This window comes from Lampris incognitus, chromosome 2 (genome assembly GCF_029633865.1).
Source record: "Lampris incognitus isolate fLamInc1 chromosome 2, fLamInc1.hap2, whole genome shotgun sequence".
Lineage (NCBI taxonomy): Eukaryota > Metazoa > Chordata > Actinopteri > Lampriformes > Lampridae > Lampris > Lampris incognitus.
In genome coordinates, this window is record NC_079212.1 from 95,931,335 (window position 1) to 95,957,392 (window position 26,058).

The window sequence follows — 26,058 nt, forward strand, 5'->3', positions numbered from 1 at the left end:
TCCTTTTGGTAGAATGATTAGATTTCTATTAGGAATTATTAATATTAAAATGGTGTTCTGCTGCACTAGTATTATGTTGAAGTATTTTAATATACCTAATAATACTGGTGATGATGATGATGATGAAGTTTATTTATATAACACTTCATAAACCACGAAGACGCTAAACGTATTTAATGTAACTATTGTTCAACTGTAGCGTTCTAAGAACGCAACATAACGGATGCCGACTGCCGCAAACCCCTAAAGAAGAAGAAGAAGTGGTTGGGGTGACCAATGAAATTAGTTGAGGGCGTGGTCAAGGCAAAAGAGTCCGTCGCCATTCTAGGACACGGAAACTCGCACGTCGACGCAGCCCTTCTGTCACCTTGGTCTGATAGCTGCAATACATTAGGTACGAAAAAGCTTAATTGTTCTGTCACCACGCGATATATGATTTCTTTCTTCGCTATCTTTTTTAATCACTAATCTGTTTATTTTAACTGTACATAGCCAGCTAACTCACAATGAAAGCTATAACATTGATAACAGCTTGTCAATGATACCTGAGTAAAATTTGTAGTTTATTAGCCAACTAACCAACTGCTCCGGCTTTATATTTAGTGTCACTTAACAGCAAACGTTTCCTTCACATGGAACAGCGAAGTTGGCTGACGGCAGTCCGTTCATTTAGATTTTAATTATTTCGGACTTAAGCCTGACCTGCGCCAGTTAGACCCTCTCCGTTACAAACAATACTTTTAGGTTAATATAACATCAAGTAATGCTTGTTAAAATGTTCAAGATGAATGTGGTGGGGGCTCCATTTCTTGGCAGATTTTCAATATTTGCGAAACATATTTGCTGTTGTCGAACTGGAACGTTGGACTTCAGATGTGCAGCGGATTATTTTTAAAATATCCAGTGCGCGTCTTTGATTGTAATCACGCGTCGACAACCGGATACAACCATCTTTTTTTCCGATTGCGTCACCAGGGGCCGCTGTTGAAACCTGAACGCGCGCCAGCGTTACTGTGACTCATAGGCACGTTAGAGGGGGGGGGGGGTTCTCCACATTTGTAAGGCCCCCCAAAAATAATACTTATATTCTTAATCAAAGTTTCGATGAGCATTTTTATCCTAACGTTTCTGGAGCACACAAGTTACCCCTTCATTGATTATTAATCACCATTGTTTAGATTCTTTTGCCTTGGTTTTAATGAATTGAAATCGTCTAAATCTGTCATACACCACGTGTGTAAAACCATGTTGGTCTGCACTAGCCTCTTTCTGTGTGCCATTTTTACATTTTAGGACTCGGAACATGGACTACGTTTTTCTAAATATTTTGTTTTCTGTCATCCCCACCCTATGTGCAAAAGCTCCTTGTGTAGCCTTTTAGTTTACTAACTAGTTTTTTGTTGACAGCAGAGGAAGGAGGGATTAATGGAGGCTCTCATGAGGTGGAACATGTGAGAGCAGTCTTGTTGTGGCAAATGTGGGAATTGTCTAGTATGTTCACAAGCATTAGATTGGGCCTCTGGTTTGACATGCACATAACTAATATTAAAATAATACAGGCTATAACCACAACTGGAATTTTGCCCTGACATTGACAGAACTGCTGCATCCCCACTGGTCATGTGATTAATCAGATGAGGAAGACTTAATCCAATTAGGATACAAGATAGGTTGTATGCACGACTAAGCTTACAGTCAGGTCAGGACATTCTCGTGAGTAATCCTAAAGGAGGAAGGAGTGTAAAAAGGTAGGCCCAGACCATTTTAATGAGTTTTTGTTGAAAGATTTTTATTTGCATGATTCTTCTCACTCAAGCCAAAGTGGACAGAGGTTACAGGAGCTTTGGAGTCTTGATCATGGTATCCCCAGACAGTAGCAAGATCATCTAACTTCTGTCTCTCTTCAAGGTCCTACACCATGTCCATTGTCAAGATCCATGCCCGGGAGATCTTTGATTCCCGCGGAAACCCTACTGTAGAAGTTGACCTCTACACTGAGAAAGGTACATTTATTACCTGTGTAAGGAGCTGTTGATACCACAGTAGACAACTAATACTCAATTTTTGTGTACTTGAAATAACCTGTTCCAATGCACCTCAATAAGAGATTTCTTTTCAGAATGTTATATATTCATGTAAATTGAGTGTTATTTCACTGTCTTTTTTTTTTATTTTATTTTTTTTTAGTTAAGATTCTTTACTGTATGTCCACAGGAATGATTCAAATTTGTTGCTTGTTTTCAATAATTTCGTTTAGGGGTTGGCCAATATTTATTTATTTTTAAAAAATTTTTCAGGGCCAAAACCGATTAGTTGTAATCAAGAAGACCGGTAACCGATATTTTGGAACCAATATACATTTGCAGTAAAAATACAAATCTTGGTGTCAAAATTTAGAATAAAACAAACTCTTAACAAAACTTAGTTGAAATGCCTTTAAGCATATGTTTAATTAAAAGAGAACTTTTCAACATTATCTTAAATCATCAACAAATGAACATGTTAATTTTCGCTATTGCATTAAATTTAGCTTTGCGAGACTCAACATTAGCTTACGTTATTATGACCATCAGCAACGTATAACATGTAAAAAAAAAAACAACTCATACGGGTGAGTAATCTAACATTCGCAATATGGTAGCTAAAATAAATTCGTTGGACTGGCACCAACGTTACTCAAAGATACACCTATTGCTCCATAAATAGTTAACTGTATATCACTGAAACAAAGTGCATTATTTGGGCATTTTCAGTAGTGTAACTGGGAAACTGGCATGCTTGTCATCACAGAAATAGGTCATCGAAATCAAAATAGGAATAGAAATCAGTCTGGCGACGGCCGCACCTACCGTTGACTGCGTTTTTAGTGTCTTCATGTGGAGTGTGGGGAGTGGTGTCGAAGGTGTCTGGCTGGGAGAGCTGGTGTTGGATCGGCTGGGGGAGTCTGGTGTGCTGCGTTCGGTGAGCTAAGGGACCACGGCCATGCCGGAGCTGCACCCGAGGAGGAAACACCAAGGGCGGTCTGACAGGATGTGGAAGTAGGGCAGGCTAAGCTAACTGCTAGCCCATGCAGACCAGCAGTTCCAACAGTCATCCTGTGTTCGTTCTCTTGGACAGTGATTCTTTTTTTTTAGTTTGATATACGTGTTCTTGTAATTTTTGGATGTATTTTTGTCTTTGCGTTGCACTGCTGTGGGCCGGGGGAAACGGTATTTCTTTTCATTTCATGTATGCAGGTACATAAAATGACAAATAGTGTTCCTGATTCCGGATAAGATTATGGTGTTTTTGCAACTTCAGCATAAAGGATTGTGATGTTTGTCGCAACTTGGGGAATATCTGCTGCCTTACCTTTGAAACACAGCTCTGCTCGCTCACCGGAGCTGCTCCAGTCTGCAAATGTATTCCTCTGTGACATAGTAGCCTTCAGTGTTGATAGGCTATTACTCATGATGTGTAACCAATCAGGTAGTGCTGTGGGCAAGGCAAATTTATTTGTATAGCACATTTCAGCAACAAGGCAATTCAAAGTGCCTTACATAAAAGGCATTAAGAAAAGCAACATAAGGTAATAAAAATACTTTTAAAAACAAATAAGAGTAAAAGTTACAGTGCAGTGTAAGATGATAATCAAAATCTACAGAAACAATTGGCCGTGTCTGCGGATGTTACATCAGATGTGGGTGGGTGTCCTGGTTGCTGCACTAGCGCCCCCTCTGGTCGGTCGGGGCGCCTGTTCGGGGGCGGGGGGATAACGTAATCCTCCCTCTCCCCCTGGCAAAACTCATCACTGTCAGGTGAAAAGAAGCAGCTGGCGACCCCACATGTATTGGAGGAAAGATGTGGTAGTCTGCAGCCCTCCCCAGATCAGCAGAGGGGGTGGAGCAGAGACCGGAATGGCTCAGAAGAGTGGGGTAATTGGCCAAGTATAGTTGGGGAGAAAAAAGGGGGGGAAATAATAATAATTTAAAAAAGAACAGAGTTGCACCAGACCTGCAGTATTCTGGGAGTTTGTTCCAGATATGCGGTGCATAAAAACTGAAAGCTGCCTCTCTATGTTCAGTTTTGACTTTGGGGACAGAAAGCAGGCCTGTCCCAGATGATCTGAGAGGTCTAGATGGTTCATAGTGTAGCAGAAGACCAGAAATGCATTTTGGCTCTAAACCATTCAGTGCTTTTACAAACCAAGAGTAGAGTTTTAAAATCAATTCTTTAACGAACAGGAAGCCAGTGTAAAGACCTCGGAAATGGAATGATGTGATCCACCTTTTTTTTAAGATTTTTTTTTTCTTAAGATACCTTTAAAGACACTGTTACAGTTGTCGAGTCGACTGAAGATAAATCCATGGACAGGTTTTTCCAGACCCTGCTGAGACATAAATCCTTTAATTTTTATATATTCTTCAGGTGATAGTAGGCTGACTTTGTAATTAGCTTATGTAAATTATGGTCTGAGTGCATGACTACACTAAGTTTTCTGGCTTGGTTGTGGTTTTTAACATTACACATGGCTGCTGAATGCTGACTTTTTATCGTTCTTTCTTGATTCCAAAGACAATCACTTCAGTGTTCTTTGTTTAATTGAAGAAAATTCTGAGATATCCAATCATTGATTTGTTCAATACATTTATTCACTGCTTGTATGGGATTATAGTCCCCTGGTTATATGGTTATGTAAATCTGTGTGTTGTCTGCATAATTATGGTAACATTTTGTTTTCCATAATCTGAACTAGTGGGAGCATATAGATGTTAAAAAGAAGCGGCCCACACTCAGATTTGTAATTCCCTATAGACACAAAGTAGTCCCTGACCTTTATGTAGGATTCAAACCAGTTTAGTGCTGTGCCAGAAAGTCCCACCCAGTTTTCCAATCGGTCTAGTAATATGTTGTAGGTGACTGTGTCAAATGCAGCCCTGGCATCCAGTCATAACAGGACTGAGAGTCTGCCACTCTGTGTTTAAGTTGATGTCATTAAAGACTTTAACAAGAGTAGTCTCAGTGCTGTGGTCAAAATCCTGACTGGAAGACATCAAAACTGTTTTGGTCGAAATCCTGACTGGAAGACATCAAAACTGTTTTGGTCGAAATCCTGACTGGAAGACATCAAAACTGTTGTTTAGTGCCAAGAAGTTGTTCAGCTGCTAAAAAACGTCTTTTTCAATGATTTTACTTAGGAACGGGAGGTTTGATATGGGCCTATAATTGTTCATCAGTGAAGTGTCTAGAAAAAAAAAGAATAATTATTCTATTTTTAAGATTGGCTCAATGGACTGTGGTTTTCAGAGCCTGTGGGAGGAAACCTGAGAGAAGAGATGTGTTAATAACCTGTCGAAGATCTGAGGCCATGCCGTTAGAAACATTTCTGAAAAAGCCTGTTGGCAGAATATCAAGGCAGCAGGAGGAGAATTTAAGATGTTGAGTAATGTCCCTCGGTTTTTAGGTTGATGTGATCAAATTGTGTCATGCTATTTGAATTGATTTTAGGTGGACACAAGGACAACACATACCCTGTACCTAGTACAGAGGCACTGACTACCTGTCTAATTTTCTGAATTTTGTCATTGAAGAAGGAGGCAAATTCATTGTAGGCCTTGGTAGATAGAAATTCAGAGGCTACTGCCGCAGGAGGGGTTGTTAGCCTGTCAACAGTAGCAAACAAGGCATGTACATTATTATTATTTTTGGCAACGATGTCAGTGAAGTAGACTGCCTTGCATTTCTCAGTTCCAAATTATAAATGCGCAGTCTCTCTTTATAGATGTCATAGTTAATGGTAAGATTTATTTTTCACCGCCTGCATTCAGCTTTACGACACTCTTTTTTTTCTGTTCTGACCAGCATGTTACATCTCCATGGAGATCTTTACTTACCAGAGACCACCTTCACCGTAGCATGTGCAATGGCATTGATAACATCTGTAATTTTAGAATTGAGATTATCTACAAGTTCATTGACTGAGACACAAGAGAGGGCGGGTGTGGGAGAGAAAGTCTGAATAAATATTTCACCGGTGCTTACAGTGATATGCTGTTTTGTGATTACCTCTGTTTGAACATTTGTGTGCACGGAGATAGTACTCTCGCAGAAAACACAGGAATGATTGGAGAGAGTGACATCAGTCACCACAAACTTAGCAATGTTCAGACCCTTGGAGATAGTTAAGTCCAGTGTGTGCCACTTGTGTGTGGGCTCCATCACATGGCGAGTCAGTCCATACTTATCAAGAACACAACAGTTTTTTAGTTCCTCTGTCCTGGGGGTTGTCAGCATGGATGTTTAAATCACCAGCAATAACTACACAGTCAAAGTCAATGCAGATTATAGACAGCAGTTCAGTTAAGTTATAAAAATTTTGCATTGTATTTAGGTGGCCTATACATATTTAGAAATATAACTCGAGAAGAGGAATTCAACTGAAGAGCCACATACTCAAAAGAAGCAAAATTTCCATTAGATATCTTCTTGCATTGGAGAAGATCATTCGCTCAAACTGAAGTTGGCAGGGGTTGACTCAATAAGAACAGTAGCACTGTTATCTTGGTCTAAAGTTTCAGTTAGAAACAAAATCGAGATTGTGCTTGATGATAAAATCATTGATTAAAAATGTTTTTCCTGCCAAAGACCTGATGTTTAGTAACGCTAAATTTAGTGTGTTTAGAGTATTATCTGCCCTTCTTTTATTTTTTTATTTTTTTTTGTGACAGGCTCCGGCTGCTGGGGTACAGCTGGAGTCAGATTAGATAAAATAGCTGTGTGCTTTGTGCAAATTTGTCCTTCTTGAAGCTGGCCAGGACAGGGATTGCAGACTTTGGAGCTGGTCCTCGCTGTCTGGTGGGCTGTATCAGCAGCAGTGGGTCCATACCCAGTAAGCAGAGGGAGACGTGAGCTGAAAGGAGGGTGGGGTAAGGACCCAGTCAGTCCTAGTAGTCGGTATGCCCTGTAATGCTGACTGCAGGGAGTTTGCTCTTGGTTTGTTTGGATAAGTGGGAACTTTTGGTGCCACATAGTAACATCTCATCAATCCCTTTTATCTGCGTCCGTAGCTTTTATGAGATATCTCTTGAAGGGGGGGGGGGTGATGATCAATCCATGGTATTGTCCTTGTTTTCCTGGGTAGAAAAGATTGCTCTGCTTTTCCCAGATTTTCCTGATCCTTTCCAAATACCAGCAGTGGGGTCCTGGAGGCCATAGGTTAAGTTGGCAGTAAGTATGTGGAGCCCCACTCTGTTTAACTGAACGCTGTCTATTTTGAAACAGTTTCATTGTTCCCAGAACAGGCTGAAGTTGTCAGTCAAACTCAGTTTTTGAGCAGTGCATGGGGAGGAAAGCCAGGTATTTAATGCTAGCAAGCGACTGAAATGTTCAATTCCTTTCCCTAGAGTGGACCAGGGAATAGTCTCCTCATAGTCATCGGCATGGAGCTCATTAGATCTGAAAGCTGCTTCGCAACACGCTTCATGTCCCTGGTTCTTATTGTCAGCTGGTTCTGGGACATCAGCTTGGGAAGCAGCAATCAGAGTGTCAAAACGTTTTTCTTCCTCATGTACTTGGTAGAATATAGAGATTATTTTTTCAAGCTCTGTGATTTTCTGGCTGAGTGTGGCACAGCTGTTGCATTCAGCGGAGGGAGAAGAGAGGGGAGACATTTTTCACACAGTAAAACATAGCATCCAGCTTTCCAGCTTCTGAGAGTATAAACCTGGTTCATGCTGTCTTCATCTTTCACTGAATAGCATTGCTATTTGCTGTTATCTCAGGTCTCTTCTATTGTAATCACAACTACCTCCAAACTTGTTTCTGTCAAGTCAATTTCATTTGTATAGCCCAGTATCACAAATTACAAATTTTCCTCAAGGGGATTTACAGCAACACAACATCCTGTCCTTAGACCCTCGCATCGGATAAGGAACAACTCCCTAAAAACTCTTTAACAGGGAGAAAAAATAGGAAGAAGCCTCAGGCAGAGCAACAGAGGAGGGATCTCTCTCCAAAGACGGACAGACATGCAATGGATGTTGTGTTTACAATATTTACAGAATACAACATTGAAAGAGGATAACAGAATTATAATATAGTTATAAGATATATGAAGAATATGATGAGGAGGATGCCAGGCAGTGTCCAGACACCGCTGAAACACTGGAACTTGATACTGTCAAGTTGTCTCCTGACATTCAATTGACATTATTCATTATTTCATTTGTCAATGGGTCGTCGCCCCTAAGTGAGTGTCAGTACCTCCCTGAATAGGATCACTGTTTGCTGTTATTTCATGTCTGTCCTATTGTACAGTAGAATTAGCTTCAACTTGATTCTGTCAAGATGGCAAATTGTTTCCTAACATGCAATTGACATTCTTCATTATTTCATTTGGCAATGAGTCGTCACCCCTAAATGAATGTCACTACCTTCAGACGTCTTTCCATCAGACGTCTTTTGAAGCCTCAATCTAGTTAACATACTCCAGTGCCTCAAACTTCGATTTATCCACATTAATTCTTCACATTCCATGACCAGAGGTGAAAACAATCTCCACAACGAAAAGCCAGTCTAGTTCCCAAGGGCAGCGGGACTCGTGTTTCAGCCTCAGAGCTGTGGACAGACGGTCTCTTCTCTTCAAAGAGATGAAATCTGAAAACTCAGTGAAAACCGTAGTCACTTCTCTAATAATCAAGTTGTTAGAGTTGAGTACTGCTCATGGAGAAGAAGCAAAAAGTAACAAAAAAGCAGGAAAACTTGGAAAATCAAAGCACAAAGCAGAGAGCAAGAGCAGGATGGCACATTGCTCGAGACCACATAGTGGTGACTACAGAGAGAGGCGGTTGCATCTGAGTCAAAGTAGCACATTTTTGAATTAACTTGTTTTATCGGGAATCAGATAAAAAGAAATAACAATTCCAATAATCGTAAAAATGCTGAATATTGGAGCCGATAATCGACCAGGCCGATAATCGGTTGACCCCTAATTTCATTTAGTTGGGTTTATTATTGTGGTGGAAATAGTGTCATTATCATCAGTGCATTTCTGTTTGCATTTCCCAGGGCTCTTTAGGGCAGCTGTACCAAGTGGTGCATCCACTGGTATCTACGAAGCTTTGGAGCTTAGGGACAACGACAAGTCACGTTACCTTGGGAAAGGTTTGTGCAATTTTGTACTTGTTTCTTTGGTAACCAAAGGTGGTGGCAGAATTGGAGGTTTGAAGTTTGATGTTTATTTGTTAACTACAAATGAGCTCTCATTATGTGTATCTTTTTAGTGTCAACCAAAATGAATTTTCTTTAAAGCATCACTTTATCTGCTATTCGCACGGTATCTTAATGCTTTACCCTCTCTCTTCCACTTTGCCAGATGTGAAAGGGTCTGAGTAAGTTAGTGAGATCTGTCCTGCTTAAATCAGATCTAAGGTTTGTCTGTAGTCCAGTTAGTTATGCAATCATGATGACATGGAGAATGCTCTTTGAATTCTATGTGATGAGATGTGGTGCATCAGCAAAGCATGTGGGTCAGACAATATACACACTAAAGCTAATTATGCAGCCTGAGGACTGATTCGCTGTCAAATCAGAATGTTCCGGCATGTTAATCTGTGCTGTGATGGACGTTTTTATGCTGTCTTAATTGTAGCAAAATAGCAGGTTAATTTGTGAGCTCCATTTAAGATAGCCCCATAATCACCTTAACTGTTGCATGTCACCTTTTTCAAGTTTATTCATCAACAGAAATTGTGCATGATTTATGAATCCCGTGGCTTTATTGCTCCTACTTTTGGACAGTTGTTTGTTTGATTAATTATAACACGCTATCTTCCCTGTCGCAGGCGTTTTAAAGGCAGTTGAAAACATTAATTCAACTATTGCCCCTGCGCTTGTCGCCAAGGTAAGAAGCTGTAATTAATGTTTATCTTGCGGAGTTGTTCAAAATCCAGTGGAATTATATTTGAAAATAATGCCTTATTTGTGATCCCAAAATAATTAATGTATTGTGCTCCCTTCTATCAGGATGTGTCTGTGGTTGATCAAGAAACAGTTGACAGGATGATGCTCGAGTTGGATGGTACAGAGAACAAGTGTAAGATAAGATAATCACACAAAGGTGATGTGAATGATCAGTAACATGATTAGAACTGTTCTGTACATGATGGTTGATGTAGCTCTCTTTGTATATACTCTTTTGATCACCATCATATTAACGTAACTGACAGCCTTGTTTCTATTACAATTTAAGTTGGGTAATACATTGTGAATCACTTCCTAATGTAGTGATCGCCGTGGGTCCATCAGGACCTTAGCATATGGCCACTCCTATGCAAATGTGTCTGCAGCAGCACCTTCTCGTGGTACCTCCTGTTTTCAAAAAGTCTGCTGCGGGGGCGACCAGGTTCCCGGCAATATAACCGGGTGGGTCGATTGGTCTTGTTAGCCTTGGTTGGCAGCCGTTTTAGGAGAAGGACAACTCTGATTTGTAACCTCCACTGCCTTGTGGGTATACTCGTCTACGAGAAAAGCTTCGGGAAGAAACCCTGAGGAAAAATCTCCATTGTCACTCATCTCGCTAGTCTTGCCACTGGTAGTAGGTGGTCTCGGGCGAGAGAGTGCGGTTGATGATGCACAACTCTTCCTCACTTTAATCATTGCGCAAGTCATCAGTCATCCATCACAGGATGACTAGATGGACCTCGTTGCTGCGACGGACGAATAACAATAACATTGTGAATACCGTAAAAAAAAGTTTTTTAACAATTTAATGACATTTTGTTCTACAGCTTTGCAAGTGTTATCTTTTTGTCTTTTTTTTTTACTCTCATTATTACAGCCAAACTTGGTGCAAATGCTATTCTGGGTGTGTCGCTTGCTGTTTGTAAAGCTGGTGCAGCTGAGAAAGGAGTGCCCTTGTATCGTCATATTGCTGACCTTGCAGGAAACCCGGAGGTCATCCTGCCTGTGCCGGTAAAATGAAAATAAACACATCAGAAACGGGACATTATTTTAGTTTTATTCCGTTCAGCCTTTTTATCATGTAATTGCGACTCTAATCTCTCATCCCACATTCCAGGCCTTCAACGTGATCAACGGTGGATCTCACGCAGGTAACAAACTTGCTATGCAGGAATTTATGATCTTGCCCATCGGTGCTAGCACCTTTAAGGAAGCCATACGCATTGGAGCTGAGGTCTACCATAATCTGAAGAACGTAATTAAGAAGAGGTATGGCCAGGATGCTACCAATGTTGGGGATGAAGGTGGCTTTGCTCCAAACATCCTTGAGAATCAAGAAGGTATGAAACAATGGCAGTTTTATTTAAGCAAACAATATTTGTGTGATTTTTTTTTTTTCATCTATATTCAGACAGCACCCGTCGCTGCAACAGAGACATGATTGCCATCTCCTTAAATTGAAGGTGTAGGGCCAACAGTAGCTGTCTTTGCCATAATGAAGCATTTCAATGATCTATGAATCAATGCCGCAGCTTGTACTATAACCAAACTTAAAACAAATTAACAGCCAATCACACCATTCATGTGGTACATAGTAAATACTGCACAACACTGAGATGCACACTGAGATGCACACAAAACCTTGGGTGTATACCTTGATTCTTTTAACAAAACTATTTAGATATTTACTTTTATGCTGTTTTTATGTTTCCCTGTAGCTCTTGAGCTGTTAAAGGAGGCCATTGCTAAAGCTGGATACACAGATGAGATTGTAATTGGCATGGATGTGGCAGCATCAGAATTCTACAAGGATGGGAAATACGACCTGGACTTCAAGTCGTTTGATGATCCAAGCCGTTACATCACCCCCGATGAGCTGGCTGACCTTTACAAGAGCTTTGTCAAGGATTATCCAGGTAACAACCAGACACTTTCTCTTTTTACCTACTGTTTAACACCAAAGTGTCCGGGTTTATATATAGGTATGGCTGAGATAAAGAAAACGGGCATAATCTGTCACAGTAAAACCCCAGCGGTTCTATACGGGTATGGGAAACATCTTGTGGAGAAAAAAAGTCAGTCCATTTATGTCCCTGCTCTGCTTGGCAAGTCTTATCCCAGGGAGTTTTGGCAAATCACCCCATTTCTCCAATGCCAATCAATCTCTCTTGGAATAATTGACAGGAACTATAATTTTAGTTATCAGTTCATTTTGTATTTGAATGTTTACTCCAGTAAAATTATACTCCAAGGATCTCTCAATAGGCAGAGCACATCAATCCCTCCTTTAACTTGATAAAATCCTAAAAACTAAAAATCTAATCACTCCTATTTAGCAATTCTAAGTCATTAACATGGGTATTATTCCTTGTCCAGTAATGTTCTTATTGACAAGAATGCCCCATAGATAAGGCGTGGACTATTCCAGTTCTATTCCATATTCCATATATCTTGCTTAATAGTCAGATGTTATCGCAAACGAGTATATAAGATTTTGAAATGACATGGAAATAAGCGTTTCCCTCCATATCGTGAGGATGGAGGGCTGCATATGCATATGAACTCGAGATCTGAATTAGAGCAGTATATGTTATCTATTGCTATAATTAATCAAAAAGAAGAGGTTGCGCTGTAGAAATCTAATTTCTCTTTTACAGTGGTATCCATTGAGGACCCCTTTGACCAGGATGACTGGCAGGCCTGGACCAACTTCACAGAGACCACAGATATCCAGGTCGTCGGTGATGATCTCACAGTCACCAATCCCAAACGCATCACCCGGGCTGTTGAGGAAAAGGCCTGCAACTGTCTCCTGCTCAAAGTCAATCAGATTGGCACGGTTACTGAGTCAATGGAGGCGTAAGTGAACACTAATAATTCCAGTTTATTATTCATCGGCTATTCAGATATTGCAGAAATCAAGTAATAATCTTGAAATTGACAAATTCCACCTCCCAACAATTGTCATCCTGCATCTTGTAGTTGTAAGATGGCCCAGGCCAATGGCTGGGGGGTGATGGTCAGCCACCGGTCTGGAGAGACAGAGGATACCTTCATAGCTGATTTGGTTGTTGGCTTGTGTACTGGACAGGTGAATAAAATAACATTAATAACATGGATTATTCTGTGAATGAATTTTTTTTAATAAGGTAAATGGCACAATATTTTCAATTTACAGATTACTTATATTTGTCAAGTGTACCATTTTCAGAAATGGAAAATGTATTTCCTTTTTATGAAAGATTTAGAAAAGCATTAAAAAAAACCATCTTAGGCCTAATAGCCCAAAAGGCATTGTTAAGCAATTTAATGCCACATTTAGCACAAAGACTAACAAAGAGATGGAAATGCCACTGATAAAATTGTTATAAAGAAATCCACATTTATTCCTGTCTAGTCTGAGTAAGTAATTTAACCCAGGACCTATTTTAAAAATATGGAATTTTTACTCTCACAGATCAAAACTGGTGCACCCTGTCGCTCTGAGCGTTTGGCCAAGTACAACCAGATTCTTAGGTAAGCCTCGTCTATTAGTTGTCGCTGATTTTGCAGATGTGTGGTGCGTTTGTTGATAAATTAAAGTGTCTATAGACAACTTTTCAACTCCCCCCGCCCCGTAGTGTTTCCAAGGGTTTTTATTGTTTGCGCCACTGTCACAAAGACAATCGGATCACTTTTCTGTTTAGTAGCAGCCTGGCTACTGTCCAAAGCAAGAAACAACCGTAACAATTCCAGTTTGAACTAGAAACCCCGATCTCAGTGCTATGATAAGGGCAGAGTAAAACATCTGGTAGTATTAATAAGTAGGCAGGTTGTTTTACTTCCTGATCCAGTAGAAATAATGGTAACGGAATGCTGGTTTGGAACCCTCTCAAGTCCTGGGTGTTGTATCGAACTCTTGTTTCCCCCGTCAAGATCTGTTCCACCCTAGCCAGAGTTCGATACAGCACTTGGAATGCTTGATTAACCTTAACCTTACCTCAGCCTAACCCTAAGCTTAACCTAACGCTTACCTTAACCTAATTGTAACCTGTATCCACGTGAACACTTTCATCTTGCTAGGGGGAAACAGATCTCAATGGGGAAACAGAGTTCAATACAACACCGGCGCTTGCTCCGAGTGAATGCCTGTCCGAGGTTCACTCTTGTTTTACCTCTGTTTCTGTCACTCTCCCTCGTCACCATCTTTGTCTCCTCCGTAAGCGGGCTTCTTTTTCTCTTGCCAGGTAGAGTTTCCACTGTCACTTCGGTTGTTCCACCATCCGCCATTTCCACTACTGGGGATAGTTGTACTGATAACTACCGGGGAAAACAAAAGCGCTATCCTTTCCCCATTTTGGTTTCACAATTGTTGACGCACTTCCTATGTGCCGTAAATTGAGCCTTTGTTTTCCTGTGAGATCGTATCCGGTGGCAGACAGAATTTGGTTCCCTATAAGCCTTAACGCAAGGCTTACAGGGAACCAGTCTAGATGCTGATGGTGTCATTATTCTATAGCCATTGCACTGTGCAATCAACATTTACTTCATAATGATAAATTAAAAGACAAAAAGTTGTCTACTTCCACTTTAATTAGAATATGGCTTTGCACTTATTGCTGCCAGCCCCAGCAAACACTTGAACATTTTCAATGACAGTGCATTACAATCTATTAAAACTTACATATTACTTTTTAACTCTTGATTTGTCTTAAACGTCTTTTAAAATGCTGATTTCCTGATGCATTATTTTCTAACAAGAGTTATGCATGTTTCGGTTGATCTTTATTGTCATAGGCCTACAGTAAGTAGTGAGTTTTGTAAGTTTATTGAAATGCAAAGAAATTAAGATGAGAAGCAAAATTGGAGGGATTGCGTCCCAAAACCAGAAATCAAAGTGCAGTTAGTATATAAAAAAAAATTTTACAAGCCCAAAAAAACAAACAAATTATGACCAAAATTGGATACTTCTCAAACTCTGTGTACTTTCTTCATCTCTCAACACATGCAGTCACATATGGATATTGTAATCATATTAATCCCAGGAGTTTCAAGAATATTATCCATGCTGCAACCTGGTGTTTTTTTTTGGTTTTTTTTTTGGACAACCAGTTGGTGAAGAAGTGCAGTTGCATTTATGTTTGCGTTCTCGGTTTGGGTTTGTATTCACACAATTTCCAAAGCTTTTCCTGCACAAAACTTCAAGGGACAGGATGAGGGCAGGATTTTTCAGTCTTGTGGCTCCACTGCTCTGTTAGATCATGGACTGTTGCACAGTTACAACTGGAAATGTTCAGGTCAGTCAGGATCCATGTGTTAATCAGGATCCATGTGAGTGGCTTGCATTGAACTCACGGCGTCACAGCCAGCCACTGCAGTTAGTCAGTCATAATGGACAGCTCATTGTCAAATACTTGTCAGAGAAATCTGGCTTACTGTGTTGGTTTAATGCCACTTTGTGTATGCTAAGCAGAGTTGGGGTAGTCACTCGAACATTATTTTCTAATTACTTTCTCTCAATTGTAATGGAATTATTATAGTCATTATTTCCTGTGAAAAGCCTTACACTGCTCATTTGACTTACTATCTAGAACCCATATAAATCCTCACTGTATGGTGCATGTTTATCATCATCTTGTTCCTTTTTTCAGGCTATAGCATCTTTTGCACGCAGTAAAGTACAATGCCTCATTCAGTAGCCTGTCAGTCCAAGAAAGCTTTTATTGTGGCAGGGGTATTCTCAAGTCTTTATAAGCTCAGGTTCCATGTCAGCGTTATAGTTGTCCAAATAACTTGCACAAGTTTTTTTTCTGTCCGACAGCGAGAACTTTTCTGCCAGTCACAGGAATCCTGTTCAGCATCTGTCTGATAGACAGTGATTGTACTGTAATCCATGGGTGTTAATATGGCACCCTCTTCTGGTTGTTTGATGTAAATTCCTCTGCGTGCTCAGGTTAAAATCGATTGCTGTTTGTGAAATAATCTCCAACAGTTAGCACATTTTTTTCCTTTTTAAGTGACTTCATCCAGTATAGAAATACAGGTGACGTCTTCCTCTTTCATTCATCATAGCCTAGCTTTAAAGTATTATAAAGGCTAATTGGGCAGCTCCAGGCATTAAATGGTGCAGTGCTGGCCCAGTGCCTCCAATGTACTGTTTCTTGCTAGCTTGTTGCTGACATAGGCCGTAGCAGGTCATTGGTTTAAACCAAGATTAAGTCATCTTGTGAAGTTTAGTCAAACGAATGAACGTAGCCTAGACTTAAACGTTGGATGCTATATCCATGTGATCCTGTTCCTATAGATATCATTTCATTCAACACAGGAGGCAATTTCATGAATACTACAGGTGGTTTACATCAGATTAGCTTGTATAGCATTCACAAAATAGCATTATGGCAAAACAGCAAGTCAAGTGTCTATGATAAATAGTGGGCCGTCTGTCTGTATATTGTTAAAGTGAATTAAATCGGGAGTCCATTTGTCATATGACTAATTACCTGCTGCGACTAGCTGTGATGGGATGACTTTAGTGTGCGCCACAGACATGTACGACTTGACCTAACACTTTAGGCTGTACGTCAATCAGTCCTTGATCTGAACAATAGGAGAGCAGCAAGTGCCACAAGACTGAGAAAAATGCAGCCTTAATCCCACCCCTCAAGAAATTCAGACACCAATCCCAGGGATTATGAAGAGTTGTAGTCCCTATAGCGGTTTAAAATTCAAATTAAAAATCTGGTTTATGCAAACACTGTTTAGCAGAATGTACTTAGTCGATTTTTTGAAGTACATGCACTTTTCAACGGTTTTGAAATTTTGCAATTTTGCACACTTTACTACTTAATGTGTATGCCTTACCGTTATGTGTATTTCTATGTGTTGATTGCATTGTATTTGTGTAAATCGGGCATGTGACTGTCTTTACTAGTAACCTACCAAAGGACTGCAGATCAAATTTAGCTTTGAGCGAAATCTGGGGGGTGTCCAGGTAGCTTAGCAGTCTGTTCTATTGCCTACCAACACAGGGATCGGTGGTTCGAATCCCCATGTTACCTCCGGCTTGGTCAGGTGTCCCTACAAACACAATTAGCTGTGTCTGCAGGTGGGAAGCTGGATGTGGGTATGTGTCCTGGTCGCTGCACTTGTGCCTCCTGTAGTCGTTTGGGACACCTGTTCAGGGGGGAGAGGGAACTGGGAGGAATAGCGTGATCCTCCCACGTGCTACGTCCCCCTGGCGAAACTCCTCACTCTCAGGTGAAAAGAAGCAGCTGGTGACTCCACATGTATCAGAGGAGGCATGTGGTAGTCTGCAGCCCTCCCTGGTTCGGCAGAGGGGGTGAAGAGGTGACCGGGACAGCTCGGAAGAGTGGGGTAATTGGCCAGGTACAGTTTGGGAGAAGGGGGGGGGGGCGAAATCTGGTCGAAAGAAAGATGCACTTCACCAACATCCAGTAGTAAAAACCAAGAAAAACAGATATGCATTTGCATGAGTAATGTTTTTGAAACTCAAGAAAATAATATTAAAATATCAATATGTGATTGCATGTGTTCAGATAAATAAAATTTACATGAATTTGAGAGCTCTTTAATTTTAATTGTAATTTTTTGTCCACTTACAATTTTTCTAGACTTATCACACTTTGCAATGGGCGTAGTGGGATACAGTGCCCTCATTTTTGTTTCTCATTATTTATTCCATACTACAGTTGTTTTCATGTTCACTCTTGAGAAATGTGTGTCATGCTTTGTTCGGACATTGAAAAGTCCAAAATGTTTACAGATTCGGGGACAGCCGTTGAATTAATGTCGTCATTTCAATATGACCAAGTGACATTGTGTTGATAATGACTTCTTGACATCTGATGGCTTCAGTGTTACCAACTCTGTATGCTTCAAGTTAAAACATTTACATTAACTTTGTTTTGTAATACAGTGGATATCAAAAGTCTACACACCCCCGTTAAAACGGCAGGTTTTTGTGATTTAAAAAAAATGAAATCAGGATTGATCATGTCTTTTCCCACTTATTTTTAAATCGCAACATATAAAAATAAAGTGAACAAATAAAGTGAAAAACAGACATTTTAGGGAAAAGTAAAAATAGAAAACTTACAATAAATAACTGGTTGCATGAGTGTACACAACCCTAAACTAATAACTTTGAGGCTCCTTTTGATCTCATGATGGCCCTCAGTCTTTTTGAATAAGAGTCTATCACTTGGCAATATTTTCCCACTCTTCCTTGCAAAGACGTTCTAGAGCCGTCAAATAGTGAGGGCGTCTCCTGTGCACAGTCCTCTTCAGGTCACCCCACATATTTTCTGTTGGATTCAAGTCTGGGCCATCCTAAAATGCTGATCTTCTTCTGTTGAAGCCATTCCTTTGTTGATTTTGGCGCTATGCTTTGGGTCGTTGTCATGCTGAAAAGTGAAATTTCTCTTCAGCTTTCTAGCAGACGCCTGAACGTTTTGCACCAAAATCGACTGGTGTTGGGAGTTATTTATGATTCCCTCCATCTTGACTAAAGCTCCGGTTGCAGTTGAAGAAAAGCAGCCTCAGAGCCTGATGCTGCCACCACCATGCTCACCGTGGGTATGGTGTTATTTTTGTGACGAGCTGTGTTTTTGTGCCAAACATACCTTTTGGAATTATGGCCAAAAAGTAAAATCTTGGTCTCAAACCACAGCATTTTGCTACATGGTTTTGGGAGACTGAATGCATCTTTCCGCAAAATTTAGCCGGGCTTGGATGGGGCCCCCCCCCATGTGAAAAGGCTTCCATCTTGTACTACCATTGTCCAGACATATGAAGAATACAGGAGATTATTGTCACATGTAGGGAGCAACCAGTACTTGTCAGAAGCTCCTGCAGCTCCTTTAATGTTGCTGTAGGCCTCTTGGCAGCCTCCCTGACCAGTTTTCTCCTTGTCTTATCAATTTTGAAGGGATGTCCTGTTCTTTGTGATAACACTCTTGTGGTATATTTTCTCTACTTGTTGATGATTGTCTTCACTGTGTTCCATGGTATATCTATCCGTCCATCCATCAATCCATTATCCAAACCGCTTATCCTGCTCTCAGGGTTGTGGGGATGCTGGAGCCTATCCCAGCAGTCACTGGGCGGCAGGCGGGGAGACACCCTGGACAGGCCGCCAGGCCATCACAGCCTAATGCCTTGGAAATCCTTTTTGTACCCCTCTCCTGATCGATACCTTTCTACAATGAGATCCCATTCATGCTTTTTAAGCTCCTTGTGGATGGCTTCTGCAGTTGAATGCAACCAAGATGTCAGGAAAATCCTACAGGAACAGCTTAACTTTATTTGGGGTTAATCACAGTCACTTTAGTTGATGGCAGGTGTATACTATCTAACATGAGTTTGAATGCGATTGGTTAATTCTGAATACAGCCGCATCCCCCGTTATGAAAGCGTATGCACAGTTATGCAGCCAGGTTATTGTATTTTTTTCCCTAAAATCTTTGATTGTTTGACTTTTTTTTATAGACTGCAATTTAAAAAAAATGGAAAAACTTCTTGACATGCTTTATCTTGGTTTCATTTTTTTACATCACAAAAGCTTGCCATTTTAACAGGAGTGTGTAGACTTTTGATATCCACTGTAGGTCTGCCTGATGATATTTAAAGGGATAAACTAAGTTTGAACTTTCTCTTTATATGTAGAATTGAAGAGGAGCTGGGGGACAAGGCTCGCTTCGCTGGGAAAAACTTCAGAAACCCGTTGATTAATTAATTAGAACTTTCTATGCACAAACAGGTTCATATTTGCATACATACCAACACATTAGATGAGAATGTAAAACTAAATATTTAAGGGAAGTTGTCTGAATAGAACTGTCCCCAAACTTACCATAACTGTTAGTTTGTAGCGATAATAAAAGAACTGTAGTTCTGTTTAGGTCTGTTGAAATGATGTGTAGGCTTAATATTTATTTACGTGATACTTGTTTACAATACTGACAAAACTGTAATCAATGGAGCTGGAAGAGGCACAATCAATAAAAAATTGCTTGATGACACAATGTACTGTGATTTTTTTTTTTTTTGTGAATATCACCTGTTTACAACTTATGTATTTAGACAGTATACTGATGTCCTTGCTGTCGACCCTTTGAGGAAAAGCTTTGTGACCTCTGAAGACTTTGAGTTACATCTTGCACTGGCTGGTGAAATTTGATATGAATGATAGAGATACTCTATTTCAATCCATCAGCAATGATTCGAACAAATACTAATATCCCATCTCTTTTCCCCTAGTCACGTGGTACACGCTACTGTTATCCCTTGTCCCCACTTCTCTTCTTACTGGCAATTGAGCCTCTGGCAATCGCTATAAGAGCTCACCCTGTTTTAGAGAGTGTTATGGTTGAACAGGAAAAACATGTCATTTCGCTATATGCTGACGATATTATGTTGTACTTTACCAATGTGGTATTGTCACTCCCTGCCCTTTGCACCCTATTAGATGAATATAGCTGCATCTCTGGATACAAAATAAACGCGTATAAAAGTGTGATAATGCCTCTCAATTCAGCTGCCCAAGAATTATCAAGGGAAAACGTTCCCTTTTGCTGGTAATTTTATAAGCTTTGTTATCTTGGTCTACAGATACCCGATCAATTAGATTGTAGCAGGATGAGGAAAAACACGAGACGAAGGCGAGTTTGAACTTTATTCCTCAGCTCCAAAACCAAACTGAAACAGGAACAACCCTGCACCAGAGAGTCCCCAGCTCACAGCCCTGTTGGGTGAGAGGCATAGCCCCTAGTGTCTGCCACAAGATCAAAATTTCCCCCTCAACTACGACCCCATACTTATAAAAGTGGAAATAGATCTGGAAAGATGGAAGTCTCTACCTATAGTATCCCTAATTGGACATATAAACTGTAAAAAAAAAATGAATATCTTACCCAAATTTCTTTGTTTCCAGCACTTCCAACACCAATCCCAACAGCCTTCTTTAAAGATTTAGATAGATATCCAGATTCCTGTGTAAATGTGATGGTAAAGTCCCTAGAGTCAAACTCAAAACCCTCTGCTGGCTGCCCCACTGAACAAGGAGGGCAAAACCTATACCTGACTTTCAGTTATACTATTTGGCTGCTAAATCTAAAGCCATTTGGACATGGATTAAAAACATAGAACACGCTCCAGCATGGAAACAAATTAAACAGTCTCATACAGCAGAAGTGCTGTCAGGTATTCCAGTTTTGTTTTTGTTTTTTACTCCTATCACAATCAGAAAAGCATACATACATCTAAAATATGGCATGAAATTAAAGTTTGAAAGTGTCTGCACAATATACAGATCTACCCATTCCATTTTAATCCTGTTTTACCTGGGGCATTGAGAGATTGCACTACCAGAGACTGGTATAACAGAGGTATACGTACATTTTGGACGTCTATATGACCATAACAGCTGAAATCATTTGAACAATTGAGATCCTATTTTGAGCTTCCTTCAGCACACTTTTTTAAATATCTGCAAGTTAGAGATTATATTAGAGTACAACGGGGTGGGAAACTTGCCCCTTTAGAGGATCTACAAATAGTTATTCTGATGCAAGAAAAAACATGATTCTAAAGGTTTTCTATCCTTTGTCTATAACAGACTCATGAGCCTTACAGAAAGTAAAGTTCTTAATGCAAAGGTTAAATGAGAAATGGACACTGACTATACTTTTGATGACTGAATGGAAGCTGTCAATCGTTTGGATAGCTCTCAATCATTTTCCTGTAACAGTCGACACAAACACCTACAGTTTAACCTTATACACGGTATACTGGACACCAACGTCGCCATAAAATAAGTAATAGCTATCCAGAATATTGTCCTAGATGTAAGACTGAAACAAGGACTGTTTTACATGTGTGTCTGACATTCTTCTGTAAGAAGTCAGGTTGTTGAGAATCAAATCAAATCAATTTTATTTGTATAGCCCAATATCACAAATTAAAAATTTGCCTCAGTGGGCTTAACAGCAACACAACATCCTGTCCTTAGACCCTCTCATAGGATTAGGAACAACTCCCTAAAAAAAACCCTTTAACAGGGAGAAAAAAATAGGAACAAACCTCAGGGAGAGCAACAGACAATGGATCTCTCTCCCAAGACGGACAACGTGCAATGGATGTTGTGTTTATGCAATTTACACAATACAACTTTGAAAAAGGATAACACAATTATAATGGACTTATAAAATTTATGAAGAATATGATGCGCAGGATGCCAAGCAGTGTCCAGATGCCAAAGGATGTAAAAAGAAAATGTGATGAGGGGAATGGCAGTGTCCAAGTGGCGACCACCATCACCACAGAGACCTAGGAGGAGAACCGACTGCACGTGCACACAAGGGAGACTCACACGACACCATTCATAGACAGAAAAAGAGAAAGGAGAAGACATCATTCAGAGAGAGAGAAAAGACGTGAGAGAAGAGAACAGTTTGCAATAGTCATTAGTCATAATCAATTAAGTCATCAAATAGTTATAATCTATACTCTATAATCTCGTCGGCAGAGCAGTGGTTGGTAAATTCATTGAGACGGAAAACTGACCTGCCATGCAGTACAGGTTGTGAAGCACTCAACTTAAAGACAACTAATTGTAAGGTAAGGCAAAAAGATGAGTTTTAAGTTTGGATTTAGAGGACTCAAAAGACTGATTGTCTGATGGCAGCAGGCAGGTTATTCCACAAGAACTGGGCCTGATAGGAAAAGGCCCTGCCACACTCTGACTTCTTTTTAACTTTGGGTACACACAGGAGCCCTGTATTTTGAGAGCGAAGAGCTCGAGATGGAATGTACGGTTTAAAGAGATCAGATAGGTAAGGTGGGGCAAGCCCATTTAGGATTTTATAAGTCAGCAGAAGCACCGTGTATTCTGATCTAACATGGATAGGAAGCCAATGAAGGGAGTCAAGAATTGGTGTAATATGGTCAAATTTCCTAGATTTAGTTAGGATTCTAGCAGCATTATTGTGAACCATCTGAAGACTTTTAGTACTAGCATTTGGCAGACCTGAAAACAACATTACAGCAATCAAGTCTGGATGAAACAAATGCATATATTAGAGTCTCTGCGTCAGCCGTGGAGAGAAAAGACAAAATTTTAGCTATGTTACATAAGTGAAAAAAGGCAGTTTTGGTGCTTTATTTAATGTGCTTATCAAAGGAAAGGCTGAGATCAAACGTAAAACCAAGATTTTTGGCTGCCACACTTTGTGAAACCACAGAGTTGTCAATTGTTATCGTTACTTGCTCAAATTGTTGTCTGTGTCTAGCAGGGCCAGCATCTTGGTTTTATCCGAATTTAAAGCAGAAAACTAAGTGACATCCAGTTTTCCCACAGTAGCCAAGCAGGCCTCTAAGTTAGCCATTTGAGTATGATCATCAGCCCTTATAGGCACATACAGCTGAGTATCATCAGCATAGCAATGGAAATGTATTTCATAACTGCATATAATTTGGCCAAGAGGTGTAATGTAAAGAGAGAAAAGTAGAGGGCCAAGAACTGAGCCCTGAGGCACACCATATTTAACACCAGAAAATGTTGATATAATATTACTATAGCAGACACAATGTGTTCTTCCAGATAAGTAGGACTTAAGCCAAGAGAGAGCTAAGCCAGAGACACCAAAATTACAATTTAATCTATCTAATAGTATACAGTGATCAATGGTGTCAAAGCTGCACTGAGGTCCAGTAGTAGAAGCACAGAAGTGGAATCAGAGTCCATAGCTAGTAAAAAATCGTTCACCACTCTGATCAGAGCAGTTTCAGTGGAGTGACAGGGCCTGAAAGCCGATTGAAAAGGTTCATATATGTAGACTGTTTTCTTTTATATGCGACGAAAGTTGTTGATACACAACTCTCTCTAGTACTTTAGAAAAGAACGGAAGATCAGGGACTGGTCGATAGTTATTAAGAGACCCGGGATCGAGGTGCGGTTTTTTAAGTAGAGGTTTAACCACGGCTTTCTTAAAACTGCTGGAAACAATGCCACTAGTAAGTGATAAATTAACAATGTCTAGCATTGTACGTCCCAGAAAAGGCCAGAGGTCTTTAAAAAGTTTTGCTGGTAAGGGGTCAAGTAGGCAAGCAGTTGGTTTAGAAGCTGACATGAACTTAGTCAAAGTATCAAAAGAGATTGTCTCAAAAGCTGTAATAACTGGGACTGTCAGTGACTCATTGTATAGATATGAATTTGGTAAGACAGGATCTGCATAAGTAGCTGGAGTTGAAGAACTAATTTTGTTTAAGATTTCATCAACCTTACTGCAGAAAAACTCTAGAAATTCATGGGCCGTAAATGGGGAGCAGCTAATAGACGTCTACTTTTTAGTAAGTTTAGATACAGTGTCAAAGAGAAATCTGGGGTTATGTTTATTAATATTGATTAAGTGAGAGGGATACACTGCGCCAGTATTGGTTGTGGTTGCTATAGTTACCAAGCCTCCCTTCCGGTCTGCCTGCAGCTGGGCTAGCTCAGACACAGTTGTGCTAGCTAAGTGGGCAGCATGGCGACACACAGAGCACCGACGCAGTGGTGTTTAACAAAGACCGAGACAGTGAACTCTTTTGCGAACTGGCGTCAGAACCTGCTTTATATACTGTCGCTCGATGCCGGGTTTGCCCCCTTCCTGCACGATGGCGTGGAGTGGGAGAAGAAGTCTAAAATGTCCCCTGTCCGGGCATTCACAGATGACGGTGAAGATATTTCCACGCCCCGACGTCGCCGTAAAGAACAGAAGGTAGCCATGTTAGAGCTAATGTTGGGACAGATAGCCAATTATTGTCCTGTAATCTCTCGTCACAGCATAGTCAGGAACTCCACATCTATTGACAGCATATGGCAAGCTATTCGTCTACATTATGGCTTTCAGTGCATCGGGGCTGTGTCTGAACTCTCCAAGTCAAAGCAATCCATGCCTGTCCGGACAAGGAGGTTATGTCCCCTTTGTAAATGTGCCGGCAGGCCTGATAATCACTTCCTCAGCAAATGTTCCTTTCTGCCCCCCCAAGATAACATGTACATGGCAAAGTCGCGCCAGGTTTTTGGAGAGCAGATCGAGACTGATGATGAGGTAGAGGAGTGCGTTAGTGGGCAGCCAGCGCCATCTAGTGGTGTGAAACGTGTACTTATCAAACAGTCCCCTTACCGCGATGCCTTCCATGGACACTGCCCTGTTCGTCTCACCGTTGATAATGGGGCAACAGGTAACATGATGAGGGCCTCATGCGCGACCAGGCTGGGCATCACCATCACAGGAAGTACGCAGTCTGCATTCCAAGCAGATGGCTCGTCCCTTGTGAAAGTATTGGGAGAAACACGGACACTCTTTTAGAGAGATGGCCATGACCTCTATTTTGAGGGCCTCGTCGTTGAGAATCTCGAATCTGAAATCCTGGCTGGAATTCCCTTTATGGAAAAGAATGACGTCTCCATCAGACCAGCCAAACACCAAATCTGCATGGGCGAGGATACATACCGCTACGGCACCCTCCAAACACCGATGGACAGGCACGCCATGCGGCGCGCACACGTGCTCCGCACTCCGGATAAATCTACTGTGTGGCCAGGGGAGTACATCGAGCTCGAGCTGCCTCCTGAGCTGTGCAATGTGGACAGTGAGCTGGCTGTTGAACCACACGTCAATGTCTCATGTGACCAGTCTGACACACAGCAGTGGCCTGCCCCAACTTTGCTATAGGGTGTGCCCGGGAAGATCCGTGTCCCAAATCTCACTGGCAAGCCGCGGCTGGTCCAGAAAAGCCACCACCTATGCTGTGTCCGTACCACATAGTTCCCGTCACTCAGTGACGCCGCTGTGCCAGCTGATCCCCCCAAACCGGCCCCGACGACCATGTCAGCCTTGTCCTCTGACCTTGTCGCTCTGGACCCAGATAACATCATGCCTGCTGACATCAGAGATGAGTTCCGCGCCCTGCACAGAGAGTTTGATGTAGTGTTTGATCCCCACTTTGAAGGATATAACGGCGCTGTGGGTCCGTTCCAGGCCAGGGTGAACATGGGACCTGTCCTACCTCTGCCCTTCACCAACAGGTCGGCCTGGCTTGCCATACAGGCAGAATACTCTGACCTCAGACGGAGTC

The 26,058-nt window shown here is 41.0% G+C and overlaps 1 protein-coding gene across 2 annotated transcripts; it reads left to right on the forward strand.

The window, feature by feature from the left end:
• Window positions 1-315: 315 nt before the first annotated feature.
• On the forward strand, window positions 316-19,976 carry eno1b (enolase 1b, (alpha)). 2 transcript variants are annotated; one of them, XM_056275447.1, is made up of 13 exons: window positions 346-394; window positions 1,599-1,748; window positions 1,909-2,003; window positions 9,046-9,141; window positions 9,822-9,880; window positions 10,003-10,072; window positions 10,817-10,950; window positions 11,057-11,279; window positions 11,658-11,855; window positions 12,597-12,798; window positions 12,922-13,030; window positions 13,397-13,455; window positions 19,603-19,976. In XM_056275447.1, exons 3-13 carry the CDS (start codon window positions 1,919-1,921, stop codon window positions 19,670-19,672), a joined length of 1,305 nt encoding a protein of 434 aa, XP_056131422.1. In that variant the 5' UTR covers window positions 346-394; window positions 1,599-1,748; window positions 1,909-1,918; the 3' UTR covers window positions 19,673-19,976. The 2 variants fall into 2 exon arrangements, with proteins under 2 accessions (XP_056131421.1, XP_056131422.1); XM_056275446.1 differs by lacking the exon at window positions 1,599-1,748 and having other exon boundaries at window positions 316-394; window positions 19,603-19,975.
• The last annotated feature ends 6,082 nt before the right edge of the window (window positions 19,977-26,058 follow it).